Source organism: Xiphophorus couchianus, chromosome 9 (genome assembly GCF_001444195.1).
Source record: "Xiphophorus couchianus chromosome 9, X_couchianus-1.0, whole genome shotgun sequence".
Lineage (NCBI taxonomy): Eukaryota > Metazoa > Chordata > Actinopteri > Cyprinodontiformes > Poeciliidae > Xiphophorus > Xiphophorus couchianus.
In genome coordinates, this window is record NC_040236.1 from 30,982,350 (window position 1) to 30,998,995 (window position 16,646).

At 36.7% G+C, this 16,646-nt stretch overlaps 1 protein-coding gene across 2 annotated transcripts in view; it reads right to left on the reverse strand.

Annotated features, from left to right (window-relative positions):
* Positions 1-16,646, reverse strand: part of LOC114151252 (ephrin type-B receptor 1-like) — a 134,691-nt gene that overhangs the window by 8,644 nt on the left and 109,401 nt on the right. For both annotated transcript variants that reach the window (XM_028028348.1, XM_028028349.1), the window contains 6 exons: positions 13,648-13,895; positions 10,145-10,212; positions 9,605-9,752; positions 8,926-9,075; positions 1,067-1,263; positions 805-963 (listed from right to left, as the gene is read on the reverse strand). In XM_028028348.1, the coding sequence (XP_027884149.1) occupies positions 805-963; positions 1,067-1,263; positions 8,926-9,075; positions 9,605-9,752; positions 10,145-10,212; positions 13,648-13,895 (970 nt within the window). The remainder of the gene's footprint in view (positions 1-804; positions 964-1,066; positions 1,264-8,925; positions 9,076-9,604; positions 9,753-10,144; positions 10,213-13,647; positions 13,896-16,646) is intronic.

Genomic DNA, 16,646 nt, shown 5'->3' on the forward strand with positions numbered 1-16,646 from the left:
TTTACCAATATTATTGCCATTGCATAATTTGATCATTTTGTGCAGCTCAAACCCTACACACAACTTACTTTACAAAAGAAAGACACATAAAATGACTATTTTTGTATCAGTGTACTATAAGATGCGGTTGTATATTAATAATACATATATTATTAATGACTTCAGAGTGGTTTTTAAATAATGTCTTGGATCAGAACGTGCTCAAATATCAAGATTAATATAACTGAACTAATGCTAAAAGAGCCAAAAGTAAATGCATGGCCACACATCCCATGAAGATCGTCATACCCATTGCTTTCTATTACCTATAAAAATGTAACATGAGGAGTAGTTTTAAAACCTAATTAAATATACATGCAGTGCTGAATTTATGATGCAAAGAGAACAAATTAAAAACCCACGAAATCTGAGTTCAGGCGGGTCGCCCGTCCGTTTTTTCTCTGAGGAAGTTGTTCATTCTGCATGAAATGTGAAACTGAGTTCACTGGCTCATATACCTGAACGGTGCCTTCTTCACACCCGTACATTTTAGCATATATATAATTAGTCCCTTTGGGTAAATTTCCTCTCTGTATTCAGAATACTTCAGGTTCAGAGGGCATCAGTGCAGTATAGGCGTACCAGAGGAAAGTCTGACATTGGTGTCTTCTTTAAAGTAACAGTATCACTTATTGCCTTTAGACATCAGCAGCTGGAAAGTTGCAATGTGACACATATAGCAACTATTTAACATAGATATACAATTTAAAGGCACATGCAATGAGAATGACAGAGGAGAAGTGAAAACAGTTAGGTCAGACATACTCAGCTGTGATTTGTGTGACCAGGGGCAAAGATGTGAACCCCGATCCGATGAAGGAATCTCTATACTGGGTCATCTTCAGAGCAGCCAGCCAGTCCTCCACCGAGCTCACCCTGCTCAGATCCGGAGCTCCCCGGTCTAACAAAGGATGAAGGGAAGGACTGCAGGGAGCAGATATAAGGAAGCACAGGGATGATTAGAATCTCACCTGCATCGCAAACATAGAGTGTTTGGGTATGGAAATGAGTTAATATCTCTGTTCACCCAGGAGCCATGTTGCTGGTGCCGGCTTTGAGAGACGCAGGGTTGCGGATCATTTTGTCCAACATGCTGACAATGTCAGAGAACTTTGGCCTTGCGTTTCTGTCTTTCTGCCAGCAATCCAGCATCAGCTGGTGCAGCACTACCGGGCAGTCCATGGGAGCTGGCAGTCTGAAGTCCTGCTCTATGGCGTTTATTACCTGGAACGCAGCAGACCGGAGAAGCAGGTGGATTTACACAATAAGGCTGGAGCAAAAGGTAAACCTGTCCAAAAAGGAAGTCACAGAGTTTCATTTTTTGAAGAATGAATGTTGTGTTCTTGATCCTTTGCCACATATTCACTGATCAATATTTGAACACATAGTCTTGAACACTTCAAACTCATTTTTATTCTTTGGCATTTCCATATGGCCTGACATAGTAATGTACTTGTCCTGTCTGTTTTAACTTGTGTTTTTATTCTTTTATGTTTTTATCTGTGGTTTCATGAATACTGTACAGCACTTTGGTGCAGTTGATATCTGTTTTTAAAGTGCTTTATAAATAAATTGACATTGACAATAATTGGGTATTATTCTGTGGAACATAACTCAGATTTCTTCATGGAAAATGTGTCTATTTATGGATTAAAATAAAAATTCAGCCTGAGATGCTGAAAAATGCCTCATATTTTAGAGCTGGTATTTGCGAGCAGCAGAAGTGCCATTCATTTTTCTTGCTGCTGATTGGCTGTAAACTCCAATAGTGGAATTAAGGAAGACTGTGGTCTTCCTGCTGTGTCAAATTGGTTCCCACTGTTTGTATTAATACACATTAAAGCATATATGCTGTTTGACCTATATTTACAAATTTCAGCTTTTCACTGTTAATGATAATTCTTAGTCATTTATCCCTGAGACCAACCCAGCAACATTGTAATCTTGTGACATTTTGTTGGTTAATCTGGTGATATGTTGTCAAACTCATAATCCACAATATTCAATTTACGGAAATCAATGATATACAACACAGGCATAGGCATTACGACCTGATGTCAAAAGGCATACGATAAGGTAAATGAAATATCACAGATAGATATGCAATGATACAAGTGAGCATATGAGCATACTCTGGATTTTCACAGTAACAGAAATAAAGAAGTCAGAAGATAGATAATGACAGAAGAAAGATAATATCTTTGCCAAAACACAAATAAAATCCAACATTGGCTTGTTTCAATATATTCAAATATTCAATGAATGTTTATTGCTGTAATATGTAACTGAATAACAGTCGTGGTGGTTCTGATATAAAAATCTGCTGCAGTGATAAAGTAGCTGTTCCTTTTTATTAGTTTCTATTAATCTGCTACTTTCCAGGTGGTAATGAATAAAACTATGAAAAAAAAGGCACCACAGGACATGGACCACCATTCTTCCTATGCTAAAATCTTAAAAGAGAAAAATATATGCTAGATGCAATGGGTCCATTTCAACAAAATCAAACTTCCAAGCATTGGGATTGAGACTGGAGATACACCTACTTCCATCAGTCCCTCCCTCCTCTCAGCTTTGATACAAATCTACATTTATATAATACCTGAATTAAAAAAAAAAAAAGCTCAGTGCTAAACATTTCATCCTACATACTCAGCAGCACAGAGTCATTCTGAGGATCAAAGAGACAAGCAGCATGGTGCTGTCATGAAAACTCAAGAGGAGAGAAAAACTGCTTCTTATGAAAGTCATTTTCCTTTAGCATTTCTGTGATCACTTCTCTGAGTCTGCACTACTGAATAAACACCCACATGTAGCAAGCTCCAAAACAAAATACAGTATTTAAAGGGGCGTAATAATTTCAGAGGGCAAAATAACAAAGAGACAAATTTACAACTCGGGTTTTGTGCAACAAGTAAATGGAGACAGTTAAATAACTGGAGGAATTTACTATTTTTGCACAGATGTGTTCACCAACTACAAACAATTCAAAGTCATGTTGCTCAGTTTAAGATATAAACTGATTAAAAAAAGTAGTGAAATAGAAGCAGCAGAAATGTTGCAGTCATGAATGAGGCATCCCATCATGACGGCTTAAGGGCAAAAACAGGCTGGATGTGGTGATCAGTGCAGCCTGGTAGGAGAACAATATTTGAGTTAAGCTTGAGTAAAAATTAGCTAACAGTTCAGAATTTTCATCTGGGCGGTCACAAATTTTATCCTGATATTTTTCTGTAAACAGCAGTAACTTCTGCCGAAGCACATTAAAAATATCAAAGTATAAATTACCATCTGAAATCACTGTATGCCAGGAACATGACATGATTTAAATGATTCACAAAAACAATTAAAGTTATGGATGTAATGCTTGTCAGGTCTACTGAAATGTGTCCTAATGGCTTAAAATACACCATTTTATGAGTTAATTACTGTACAGATGTCAGATAACATATTTCTGGCAGTTTTCTCACACACCAATTATTACCATCTGTCTTGTCTATTCAGAAAGCTGAATCTTTTCTACATAAAAGACGAGCAAAATTTTGCCTCCAGACAAACCAGCATTTTGTTTAAAGTTTGATTAATAAAATGTTAAATTATAAGGGTACTGACAGCTTTTAGAGCCAAACACCACCAGTAGATGTGGTGAACTGTAAACTTGTGAAAAATGGCTATAGACAGAGTGTCTTCATAAACAGACCTGATAACACTCAGTGGGGCAACAATCTGATTTTTTTTTTTTTTTAATTGACATACTGAGTCATAGTGGATAAAATTTTTGTTATTTAGCAGTAAAACTAAACTTTTGATTCACGCAAAGGATGTTGAACATCTAATCAGAATATTTGAGTAATCAAAGTTTTATCATTCATATTGATGTAACAATAAGATGTAAAATATAAAAAGTTTGAAATTGTTGACAGTACTTCAAACATTTTAGTAATGTCATGTAATAACCTCATGTTAAAACTTGGTTTGTACTGAAAAATTATTCAATGACATGAATTATATTCTTCTAAGTAATACTTTTTTTGATTCAGTTTAGCTATAAAATGCACTTTTAAGTAATTTATTACATATTAGTCCCATATCTTATGAACTTAAAGCTGAATGTTGATTGCTTCCTTGTAAATCTTTATAGACGTTTTCTCAGACTCTTTCTGCTTTTATGGCCAGCACAGTAGACTAACTGAAATAACAGATGCTATGAACTAACAAAACAGCTTCCAAACTACCATGAGAAATTCATAAAGAAATCTGTGTTTCAGCTAAATTAAAAGCAAAAAAAAAAACTTAAAAGCACACAGAAAGCTAAGGAGATATGCAAACTATAATTCTGCTATTAAACTGTCAACATAGGCCATCTTGTAAAATGCCACTAAAAAAACTATAACTGAAAAACATGGCAAGTGTAACAAATGAAGCGTTTCCAAAATTACTTATCGTTTCCAAACTGTGAGTAATTGAGATGAATAATTGTAATTTAAATGTTGACCAAAAATATTAATAAGTGTGATTTATTTCATAACTGATCATAAAACATTTATAAGTGTCCAGCTTCTGTTTAAGCAGAGCTAAATTCTGCTACTGTTTTCCCTTTTGGTCCTGATCCATATTTTACACATGAAACGCAGACCGATAATAAATCTGTTCTTTCTTCACCAGAGCAATGCCTGCATCACTGCAAAATAAAAATATTTATATTTTTATGATTTTGTTTTGACATTCCTGCCAGTTGCAGGTTGTTTTCACCTATTCCAACCATTTCCCATGTTTCTCCCTGAATCTACTGATTATTTATTGATGTCGCTTTTTCATCGTTTCTTTTTTCCTTCCTGTCATCCTGCCAAAATGCTCCAGTCTGTTGCCTTGTTCCCCATCTACCTCAGTTCATGACCTCTGCCACGTTTTAGACTTTTGCTTGTTAGCTTTTTTCCACAACAGACTTCTCGGAGACTCCTGTGCTTTGACTGACCTTGTAAACCGTTTAGCTGCTTTGGTCATACCTGTGACCGACGTCTAACAACTTCCAACATCAGCCCACTTTCAAATCTGGTGCTTACTCTTCAGCAACCATTTAGCCATAAAATTGCAAGACGGAAACATGAGTGTCGTTTTATTTTCCTGACTTCCTGCAAATTAAATGTAACATGTGTCTGTGAGCTATAAAAAGGTGGCACTTGTACAATCGTCTTGCTGGGGATTTGACTGCTTCCAAGGTGAACTCCAGTTGACCCTGACACCCTTCTTAGGCTTTGTAATGCATAAATTCACTCTAAGCACCCATGCCAATCAAAATAGCAGAAAGTGTAGTAAAACATCACAGGTTTCTTTCATGATTAATTCATGTCGAACACTGCACCTGCAGTGGCTCTGCTGACAATTTCACTCCTCTGTGTTCTTTGAAATCATGTGTGTGTGTGTGTGTGTGTGTGTGTGTACGTTCCTTTACACATGTCGGCCTGCGTGTGTGGTTCGGTTGAAAGCGAGTCTGAATGTATGATAAGTGTGAGCTCAGGGTGTCAGCTCCATGCATAGTTAATGCCCCCGCAGACCCTCGTTAGCTGTACTGGAAACACACACTCTTCCCCATCATTATACACAGACTGTTCCATTATAAATCCGTCTCTGTCATTACACTGAATTTCTCTCATTACGACTCTAGAGAAGCTGCGGCTCGGGGAAAAGCGGAGGAGGCGCAACGGGAGGAGGAGAATGGAAAAGAGCCGGAGTTAAGAGCCAGAGGAGAACGAGCGAAGAGACAGAGGAATCTCCCACAGGAAGTTGACTTTATTTAAGAATATTTTACAAGGAATTTTGTCCTGCTGTTGAGATGTTAGAAGTCGTTGCCACAGATAAACTATTTCACAGAAAGACAAGTGATGCATAAACTCAGGCTTAAGTTTTCTCTTCAGTAGTACACAAACGTTTACACTTAATCTCATGTTTTTTGTTTTAGTGCTGTGATAAAGATTTTTAAAAGTACCTGGCAGACATATCATATTTTTAATTGGAGTTTTTAGCTAATGTCTCTTTGGACATCACCTTGCTTTTGGTAAACCACCGTTCTTTCAATGGGAAAGTCTATTAAATCTTATGAAAATCAACAAAATTATACCATGTGTAAGACTTTTAATAACAAAGAGCCTTCAGATATTGGGTTCAGTATATTAACAAGCACACTCAAAAAAGTGAGACAAAATTATCTAAAAAGCATCTGATGTCCAAATAAACCTTTGAAACTTAAAGAAATGTTAATAAATACAACTTTAAATAGATTTATTTTCAAATATATTGAAAGTGTTTATTTTGTCACTTAAGGATCAGAACCCTCTATATATTTCAGATTGTTTTGTGTTAAAGAAAAAACAACAAGAAGGAAATCTGTAATAGTGAAAGGAAATAAATGCTCGGTTTTGAAAAAGTTTGAATCTGAAAAGGTTGGAGTAGAAATTAGAGCCACTAGATCAATACGTTCGCTACAGTTTCAGCTGCAACTCTTGTCTTTCTAGAATTTGTATATCTAGAGACTAAAATATTTGTTCATTCTTTCTTGACGCAAATACTAGAGAAGACACCTTTAGGGTTTTTCCCCCCCCAACAATAGTTGCTCTATCAACAGATTTTCCCAACTGAAGGGCTGATCTCTGCTGCTCCAGGAGTTACTACCAGACTCTTGGCCAGTTGTTTGCCAGCTTTTTCAGTGAACAACAAGTCATTCCTTGGTAGTTTTAAGGTTATGCTTCCTTGTTTTATTTTTGCATGGAACAAAAATAAAAAGACAGCCAGACCTCATATTTTAAATTCCTTAAAATTCATAATGATGCACTACTTTGTGTTTGTCTAACACAAGAAATAAATCCACAAAACGTTTTTTGAAGTTTGTTACATTACAAAGTGGGAAAAAGTTCCAGATATATCATCTCGCAGAGCTCTGCAATTTCACAACAAAACTGTTTGCAAGCAAAATACAAATAAACTACAAGGGATTGAAGCTTTTGCACAATACTGTACAGAAAACTTCAACTGATTGGGAGTGACAGTTTGAAAACTATCAGCTGAGATGAAACATGGCTAAATGTTTTGTTCAAAATGCTTTGAACACGTTTCCCAGGAAAAAACCATGAGGCGGCCAGTTGCTGAAGCATCACTGACTCTGCAGTAATTAAATAAAAAGTCATTCTGATTAATTAATTACAACAAAAATAAGGCATAATCCTTCACCCCTTCCTGCAAAAAACTGCTACTAAGTTTGGATCTGATGTGACTGCATAAGTTCCTGCATATTTATTTATTTATTCAGCCAAAATGTATTTGAATTAAAAGTCGTTAACGCCAGAGAATACCGGCAGTGTTGTGAGACATCCAGACGAGGTGAGAGGGAAAAACAATGCGTCACTGTTGCTATGCCAACATGTTTTTAATAAAGAAAGTTTTTCTCAATTTATGATATTGCCTTTTAGTTCATTATTCAGCATTCAGAGAGGGGGGTGAGGCGTTAAGAAAATACATTTACTATAGAGGACATAAAAAAAAAAAAATCACATTTCGATTAAAATGCAGCGACCGTGAAAAGTGACAAAGAGAGGAGTTGAACATTTCTGAATGCAGAACTAAATGAAAGTATGAGGAGTATACAGAGAATTAGAAGAGTACAAAGTGCAACGGTACCTACACTTAATGCTGCTGCATTAAGACATTTTGAATATTACTGCATCTGGATCTTTACTTGTGTCAAATATTGGTATTTGATCAAATAGGATAAATCGTGATTATTCAATTGCAAAGACTATTGTTTATTAATTTTAATCACATTCCACTACCAGTATATACACAGTCATATTTAATACATTTGAATAAAACTTAAAACTTGATTTACCTCAATTAACTGAGTGAAACACATTCTAAATACATATTTACACACACGGATGATTTTAGGCCTTTCTTTCTGTTGATTATAATTATTTTCCAGTCAATGAAAAACAACCTTCAAGATTAGGATATTAAATCAGACCACTAAAAATGATCAATACAGAAATGTAAAGTATTTCTAAAACCTGCTTAGGGATTGTTTTTTTTTTTTTAAAAAAGGTCATTTTAATCTGACAACAAACCTCATCAGAACATATTCTAATTTATTGAATATGACTGCATATCTACATCTTTGGCTTCTATGTGTCAAACCTTTACACACTGCATGAAGTTTCATGTAGCCAGATTTGGTATTTAGAGCCAAAAGAAACTATAATCTCAGTCTCATATAATATATAATATAACATCCTCAGAATAAAATCCCCCAAAAATGAAAATGTCTGTGATCCAATCTTTTAGAACTTCTCGTCCTGAACTGCATTTTCTTTTAGTTCCAAGAGCAAAATGGAGAACTCAGGGAAAGCTGGGGAATAGTTCTCTCTTCTAAATTATAGCTGACAGAAAAAGCAGCAGAGAAATGGGAATGTCCTCTTTTATAAAGCTGCTGATTATTTCTAGCCTAAATCACAGCAGGACCAGCGTAATCTCGGAGAACTTAATAGAATCAATGCGATGCAAATAAAAAAATAAGGTAAAGAAATGCTGCGGCAAATTGATCATACTGTGAAAGTAATTGGAATAAAGCTGTCACTACAATAAAGTATCGCCTGCAGTAAACATCTGCTTGAAAGCACAATCCTGATACCTTTGGACTAATGCTCAGGGAAGAAAAACACATGTGACACCTGAATTGATGTCCTCATTTTCCGCATCTTTTCCTCAGACGTGTCGACTCCCTGCTGGGAGAGACGGCAAGGAAAAACAAACAAGCGCAGCCTCCGAAAACACCAAACAGCCGCAGACATCAGAGCAGCAGACAGAGACAGAGAGACAGGTAACCAGGTGGTGACTTACATCTTGGTTGCTCATGTCCCAGTAAGGTCTCTCTCCGTACGACATCACCTCCCAGGTGACGATCCCGTAACTCCACACATCTGAAGCAGAAGTGAATTTCCTGTAGGCGATCGCCTCTGGAGCCGTCCACCGCACTGGGATTTTACCCCCCTGAGGGGAAAAAGAGCGGGAAAAAAAAACGAAGACAAAAGGCAGAGATAAAAGATGACAGCAAAAAAAGAAAGGCTGCATTGAGGGAATTTGTCATACTTAGGAATTCAGCAAAGGTAGAACAAAGTATAGGAAAAGGTCATAGGAAGGGCATCAGAATAGTGTGCAAGACATGGAAGTGTAAAAAAAATTGAAAGAATCTGTACATTGATTGTATTAGAAGAGCAAACTACATTCGTGTTCCCTGTTTTTTTTTTTAGAAGTAATGAAGTAAAGAAAAAGCACACCAAACTCAACAAATGTGAACAAACATATGTTTTCCAATCTTTTATTTCCTAATAAAAAAGTATTGGTAAAATAAAAGCTTCTGTTTTGAGACTGCTGACAGAAATCCAGGACTAAAGGATGTAATATAACAACATGCTGGTTTCCTGTGTTTGAAATACGATCTGTTGAAGGAAATTACACAAAGTATCACAAAATCCCAGAAAGAAGCTGGGAGTTTCCAGAGAAGTTTTTTCCTCCTTACCAGTGAGCTGGTGTAGGTGGGGTCAGAGGTATCCTCCTCCAAATAACGCGATAAGCCGAAGTCGGATACCTTACACACCAGGTTGCTGTTCACCAGAATGTTTCGCGCTGCTAAATCCCGGTGAACATAGCTCATCTCCGCCAGGTACCTGCAACATCAACAGGATTTATTCACTCAACATGTGTTATCTGTTGCAAGCTTTGGTGCACTAATGGAATTTAGAGTGTGTGTTTGTGCCTTTGTGTGTTTGTGTGCTCGTGTGTGAGCTGCCGCCGATAAAATCGGAATGAGATTTAATATTTCTGTATGTTTGCGTGCTCACAGCCTGCAGTAAAACACAGACGCTATCTGTGTTTTACTGCAGGATGGGATGCGAGAGCTCAAGCTGCCAAGTTGTAAAATACCTGGACTTACATTACAGCAGGTAGAAGAGTTAAGGTGTGTACCGTTCTGCATAAGGAAATCAATCACCGAAGTATCAGAGAAGGTTTCCTGTTTATCTTTGTAATAAAATGGATTAGTGTGTGTTTGTGTCGGCACCTCATTCCAGAAGCGATGCCTCTCAGCATGCCGACCAGCTGGATGACTGGGAACTGACCGTCGTTTTGCTACAACACAGAAACACATGAATGGATTCTTATTTTCTAAAAGTATTTCTCAACAGGTCTTTACCATTTATTTAAACTTCTGAAGTTGACAAGACACAACAGTATCGTAAAGTCCACATAACATACATTTTCAAAAAACAAATACAAATACAAAAAAAATCACTAACTTCACTTTTTTTTGGAATACACCGACACTCATCTTGAATTAATATCTCTAACCTTTAACCAGGTGTGTCCAAAATGTGGTCCAGGGGCCATTTGAGGCCCTAGGGAGATTTTGTGTGGTCCCGAGTGCAATTCGAAACTGACACAAATTTGTTTTGCCAAACGGCAGATGGATTATTCCTGATAAATTAAAAATGACCAGACTTTTTATTTTCTTTTTGATTTCATAGTAAATAGAACCCTGACTATGATTATAACAGAAATGTTTTTTTATGATCAAAGGCATAAATTTATGACATTAAGACTAAACTATTCTCTGTCACTGCAATGCCAGAAAATTGAATGAAAAGAAAAATCGAAAGGTTTACAGAGATTATAAAGTCATAAATTTGTGATAAAAATGGCAGAAGTCCTTTAAGTGGTAAATTAACTGATATTTTCTAACATATAAGTAATACATCTGGGTTATTTTCTTACATCAGAAAGACTTTCTGCAGGTGCAAAGTCACCATGAACGACCCGGGACAGTTAGGAAAATGATTTATAAATCTACATTCATAAGGGAATATTCAAGATTTGTTTCTTGTTTCTCGGTGGAAATTTACCACAATTGATCTACAATAGCCCTACTAACCTGTGGTAACTTTAATTGAAATGTTGCTACAGAAAATCCCTGTTCAGTCACAAGCCTTTCCTCTCATCGTGAATTAAGATGCTGTTGTGCAAAAATGTTTTACTTAGCTAACAAGATGTCAGTTATCCTTGACATAAATCTAGCATAGCTTGAAAGAAAATGAGTAATTGAAAACAAAATATTGCTGTAAATGTATGTTTTCATCACCAGCAACTGTCTAGTAAAATTAGAAGTCTGGCAGGTGAGATAATATGCAGAGACAGAGTGAAAGTTAAGCCAAAAGCTTCCAAAAGCAAACCTCCATGGATTATTTCTCCATAAAACATCAAACCACTGCAGCTCCACTGACGTGGCTGAGAAGTCTGACCGTTTCAGGAATAAAAAGTTTCCAAACATATTTGTAGCTCTTAATCCTTGTAGTGTTTGCCAAATTATTTAGTTTCTCTTTGGAATTAAGAAAATGTTTAAAAATTGAATTGAATGAAAAACCACAAGTCTAATCTATAATTTATTAGGAATTTATCTAATAGATCAAAACATAATCAGGAGCCAGGAGTTGCAGAGAACCAGAGCTCAGGTGGGAGAATCTGTCGACAAATCAGCTATTAATTGTGCACACAATAAATTTATTCTTTATGAAAGAGCAGCAAAAATTAAGCATTTGTTGGAAGGAAGCTATAAGAAGTTCCACTTAAAGTTTGCCAAGAGCCATGCAGAGGAAACGGCAACTGTGTTTGAAGAAGGTGCTTTGGGGCAAAATTTGGCCTATATGCAATCCCAATGTATAAAAATAACAACACATCACCCTGAGCACACCATCTCCATACTGAGACATAATGGAAGCAACATCATGGTGAGGAGATGCTTTACTGCAGAGGGAAAGATGGACGAATCTAATTACAGTCATTCTGAAAAACATTACTGTAGGAAAACCTGTTTGAAACTGCAAAAAATGAGCAAACCACAGTTAGAATGGAATGGTAGATAAATAAACATTGCAGGAACGGCATAGTCAAAGTCCAGAACAAAACTGAGAATCTATGTGTTGACCTAAAATGCAGACATGTTTGAGTTTGTGGCTGTAGTGAGGAAAATAATGGGCCTATTTATAAGTGATAAACATATTCCAGCACGGCACTAAACCTTTCTAGGAGAGTGGATTAATCTGTGATAATATCCCAGAATTAATGGGTTTTCAATCAACACAAACACATTTTTTTGGTTTGTTTGTTTGTTTTCCTGTGCACAGATAAATGCCTCAGACTGGCTTATGATTCCTCCGTTTTAAAGAGGACATTTGCTAACAATCTTTCCCTTTAGGTGAAGTGGGCTGACGGCGCACACAGCCCCCGTGGGACAGCCTGACATCTTCACAGACATTCATAGCCATGTTTATAATCCTTCCATTAACCGATTAATACAGATAAATCTCGGCCAATTTGTGAAACATGTTTACAGTATTCACTATGTACTGTAGAATACGCTGCACCTGCAGACTTTAAAATGGATTTTTGGATTATTTTTTTTTCTTTTTGGCATCTCAATTTCTTTCCTCCGTGTCTTTTAAACCTTAGAGAAACCCCCGACTGACATAGTTGCAGTCTGCTCTGTGTGTCTTTTAATTCATTTTGTGCAGTAAACTGTGACTTTGATGCTCCCCTGGCCTAATCCTCCGCAGGGAAAAACCTTCTAGGTGCACACAAACACTCAAGCAAGCTGCACTGGCGCTGCAGGTCCGGTCCGTTCAGGATGGTCACGCCAGGACACCAACACCGCCAGGATCGATCACTGTGAGTGTGTGTCTGTGTGTGTGTGAAAGTCATCTGATGGTTTCTGAGTCAAATGGGGTCACGCTGTGAGAACTGGGCATCAAAGAGTTGTCTCTTTCTGTTTTTAGAAGCACCTCAAAAGGAGGCCGGGATCAAAGACATGGACAGGTTGGCAGGATGAGGGAAGAGTACAGGAAGGAAAAGAGCAAAAAGCTAAAAAAAGGACGGACAGGAGGCTGTTTCTGTCTCCTCTTACGTGTCATTTTTGAAGCTCGTAATCCTTTCCTCAACTGGCAGTTTGTCCTAACAGTACAGCATAAATACTCTACATTTATGCACATTTAACTATTAAATGAGCTTACGTAAAACTAGGGCTGCAACTAAATTATTTTAGCTATCGATTAATCGACTGGTTATTCTGACGATTAATCGGATAAAGAAAATATTTAATTTTACCACTTCAGCCTTTTTTACACTATATCAGAATGCTTTGCTTAAAATGCAATAACAGCATTCTTTTATCAATTTTGAATCAGGTGAGGCTACTGGAGGAGTTTTGGCTAGAGTCTATTTATGTTGCATTTTTATCTTAGATGCAACATATTGTTTTTGTATAGTTTTGGCCTAATTACTGCTCTGAATATGTTGAAATTTTAAGCAATTAGGACATTTTTTTATTATTTTAAAGTTAATTAAACAATCATTAAATTAGTTAATGATGATTTCTATAATTGATTAATCACAGTTAATCAGATTAATCCTTTCAGCCCTTACATAAATCTGACCTAGCCTAAAAGTACTGAGTGTAAAGCTGATACACAGAGTGTTGGTCTGTAAACAGTATTCTGCTGGCAGAATGCTCCTTACCCTCAGGAATGAGTCCAGAGCGCCGTTCTCCATGAACTCTGTGATGATCATCGTCGGTCTGCTCTTTGTGACCACGCCCTCCAATCTGATGATGTTCGGCTGGTCGAACTGGCCCATGATCGACGCCTCGGCCAAGAAGTCTCTCCTCTGACGCTCAGAGTAGCCCACCTTGAGGGTCTTGATCGCTACGGGGATTTCTTTTTTTCCAAGAGGTTTCAAGCGACCTTTGTACACCTCCCCAAACTCACCTTAAAAATGACCAAAAAGAAAATTACATTAGAGCAAAAATTAGACAGCAAAGTACAAAAAGAGATTCCAGAAGGCGGCACAAATTAAAATACAAAATTCATCATTAACCACATGTTCAGTTTCAAACTTATTATCAGCTATAAATGAGCATGGAGAAGAATAATTCTATTCCTACTGTTTTTACAGCAGCTGAGTTGGTGTGTTTTAATTGTGGTAATGCTCTAATGCTTCACACTCCCTTCATTCTGATGGACTCTAAGCAGTTCCAGCAGAGTAAACAGAGGCTGAAGGGCAATATTTTTTGTGTGTGTGGCTTAAAAGTGCAACAAACAAACGAATCCCATTTATTGCTGCTCTCTGGGGTGAGAAAAGGTTGTGTTTTCGATGTGTGAACAAGATAAAAAGGATTGTGCTATTATTATTATTGCTTAGACACATAGCGTTGCACGACACGTCTCATAATCTCTTGATTAAACAAAGCCTAATGGATCAAGCGAGTGAGCTGAATCACAGGGTTTATAGGTTTAAATCTTTTGTGAACATCCTGCTACATTCATGTACTGAGTGGGGATCTCTGTTATTACTCAGTTTTTTATTTATAAGTTTCAAAAAGATAATAGTTAAAGGTTCAACGTGTAGGAGCTAGAAACTTTTACAAGGATAAATTGCAGCTAGTTAAATAAGACTCCCACGTATGAACAAAACATAACAAAAATCTCCAAAGACTCAAATGGAGATTGAGTCTCCCAATTTCTCCTGTGGGTGAAATTAGAATTTGTATAGAAACTTTAAACTGAAGTACATTCCAAACCGTAATTTTATTACTTCCCTAATAGTTACTTTTTGTCTCTTTATACATGCCATCATAATTTCAAAACCTTCTGAAATGCTTAGGTTTGAGTTTGAGTCTTTGGGTCCCCAGAACCAAACATAGAGAAGCAGCATTCAGCTTCTATGCACCACAAATCTGGAACAATCGTCCAGAAAACTGCCAAACAGCCGAAACATTGAGTTCCTTTAAATCTAGACTAAAATCCCATCTACTTAGTTACTCCCATATTGGTCAGAACACTGACCAATATTTTGATGTTTATTTATGATTTTGATGACAAAATGTAGCATTTGTTACTGGTTTCAAAATCTGTGACTGATGTTTTTATGACTTTGTTTTGTTTTTATGATGTATTCACTTGTTGCTGAAGTGTACTATACAAATAAACTTAATTGAAACTTTGAATTGTTTGAATAAAAGAAAAGTAGAAGAAATCTTTAAAGAAGGAATACTTATTCATCACAGTGTAAGTAAAACTTAGATACAAGTCTGTCTCTGAACCTTATCCAAATATAAAATTTCTTTTATGGATGATCTGTAATATTTACAGATATTTGTGCTGTGATTGATAAAAAACATAGTTGTTTGAATTTGTCATATGTTCCTTTAGAAATATCCAAGATCTGTTCTCTCTAAACCTGAGGTCGCGTTAACCGAATAGTTTCCGCCTATGACCACTTTTGTAAAATGGTCAAAAGTCTGAAGGTCATCTTTCATTTTGAAAGATTAGCATTCCCACTCTTCACCATGTAGTGCAAACACGCAGACATTTTTAACTTGACACACAGAGAACAGGTGACTAAAGCTCCCATGACAGAATTTGAGTATCATCTCGTTCTGTTCTCAGTGCATCTCGATCGCCGTCACAGACCGGTGCAGCTGAACCACTGGTGCAGAAGGAGCGCATGATGTGGGATTTCCTCCCAGTGAAGCGAAGGTTTGCAGGATAAGGAACCTTCTCATCTGATAACTTCAGCTGGAGAAATGATTCCTGATTTCAAAACTTTGGCTGAGGTGGGGCTTGTGATTCCAGGCAGAGACTCCAGAATAACATCAAAACAACTATGACAATACCTGAAACGTCATGACAGTAACCTCTGCAGCTCATTGGAGATGTTCGATTATACACAGGCGGCTCCATTCAGGACCAGGAGGAAGTTGTAAGACTGTGCATTCTGACTATAGAATCTTTCATACTTTAAGTGCAATTGTTTATTTTCATTGTTAATATGTAGTTACAGTAAGTAAAATCAGTTGTTTTTGTGATTGGTGAGAAAAAATTACATAAATTCATCTGCTTGATGTGAAATGGAACATTATTGATTCCCTATTAAGCTCGTTTGGGTTGAATATTGGTTAAAATTAACTTAAAAAAAATTAAATACCACTGAATGTCACTGTTATTTTAAATTTTGATGGGTAAAAATAGATGCTTTTATTCCCAATAGTCAAAATAACATTGCAAAAAAAGTCTAGCATAATAATCTGAATTTTCCAAAAGTATCATACACACAATGAAAATTGAGCCCCATTCTTTCAGTTGAGTTCCAAAAACTGATTAAATTAAATTGGTGACAAGGAGCGATCCCTTACAAGAAGCTGAACTAATTCTGACTTTTATAATCTATCACCTGATGAACTTGCCTGGTCTGCTACAAGTAATTAAAAACTAGCTCCAATCTCAACAACCAGACTATTTTCATTCTGCAGAGGCACAGACATCTTCAGTCAAAATAAACGCACCGACATGATGATGGGGTACATGAGAATTGAATTAACTTCAAAATAAAAGTCGTTGCTGCACAGATAAAAAATCGTTGCGTGAATAATAGATGAGAGATGGGAATTGGATGACAGGGCCGTGCCGTTGAGTCTCACACTGATCTGTGCTCCACATATCATCGCTCATTAAAAACTA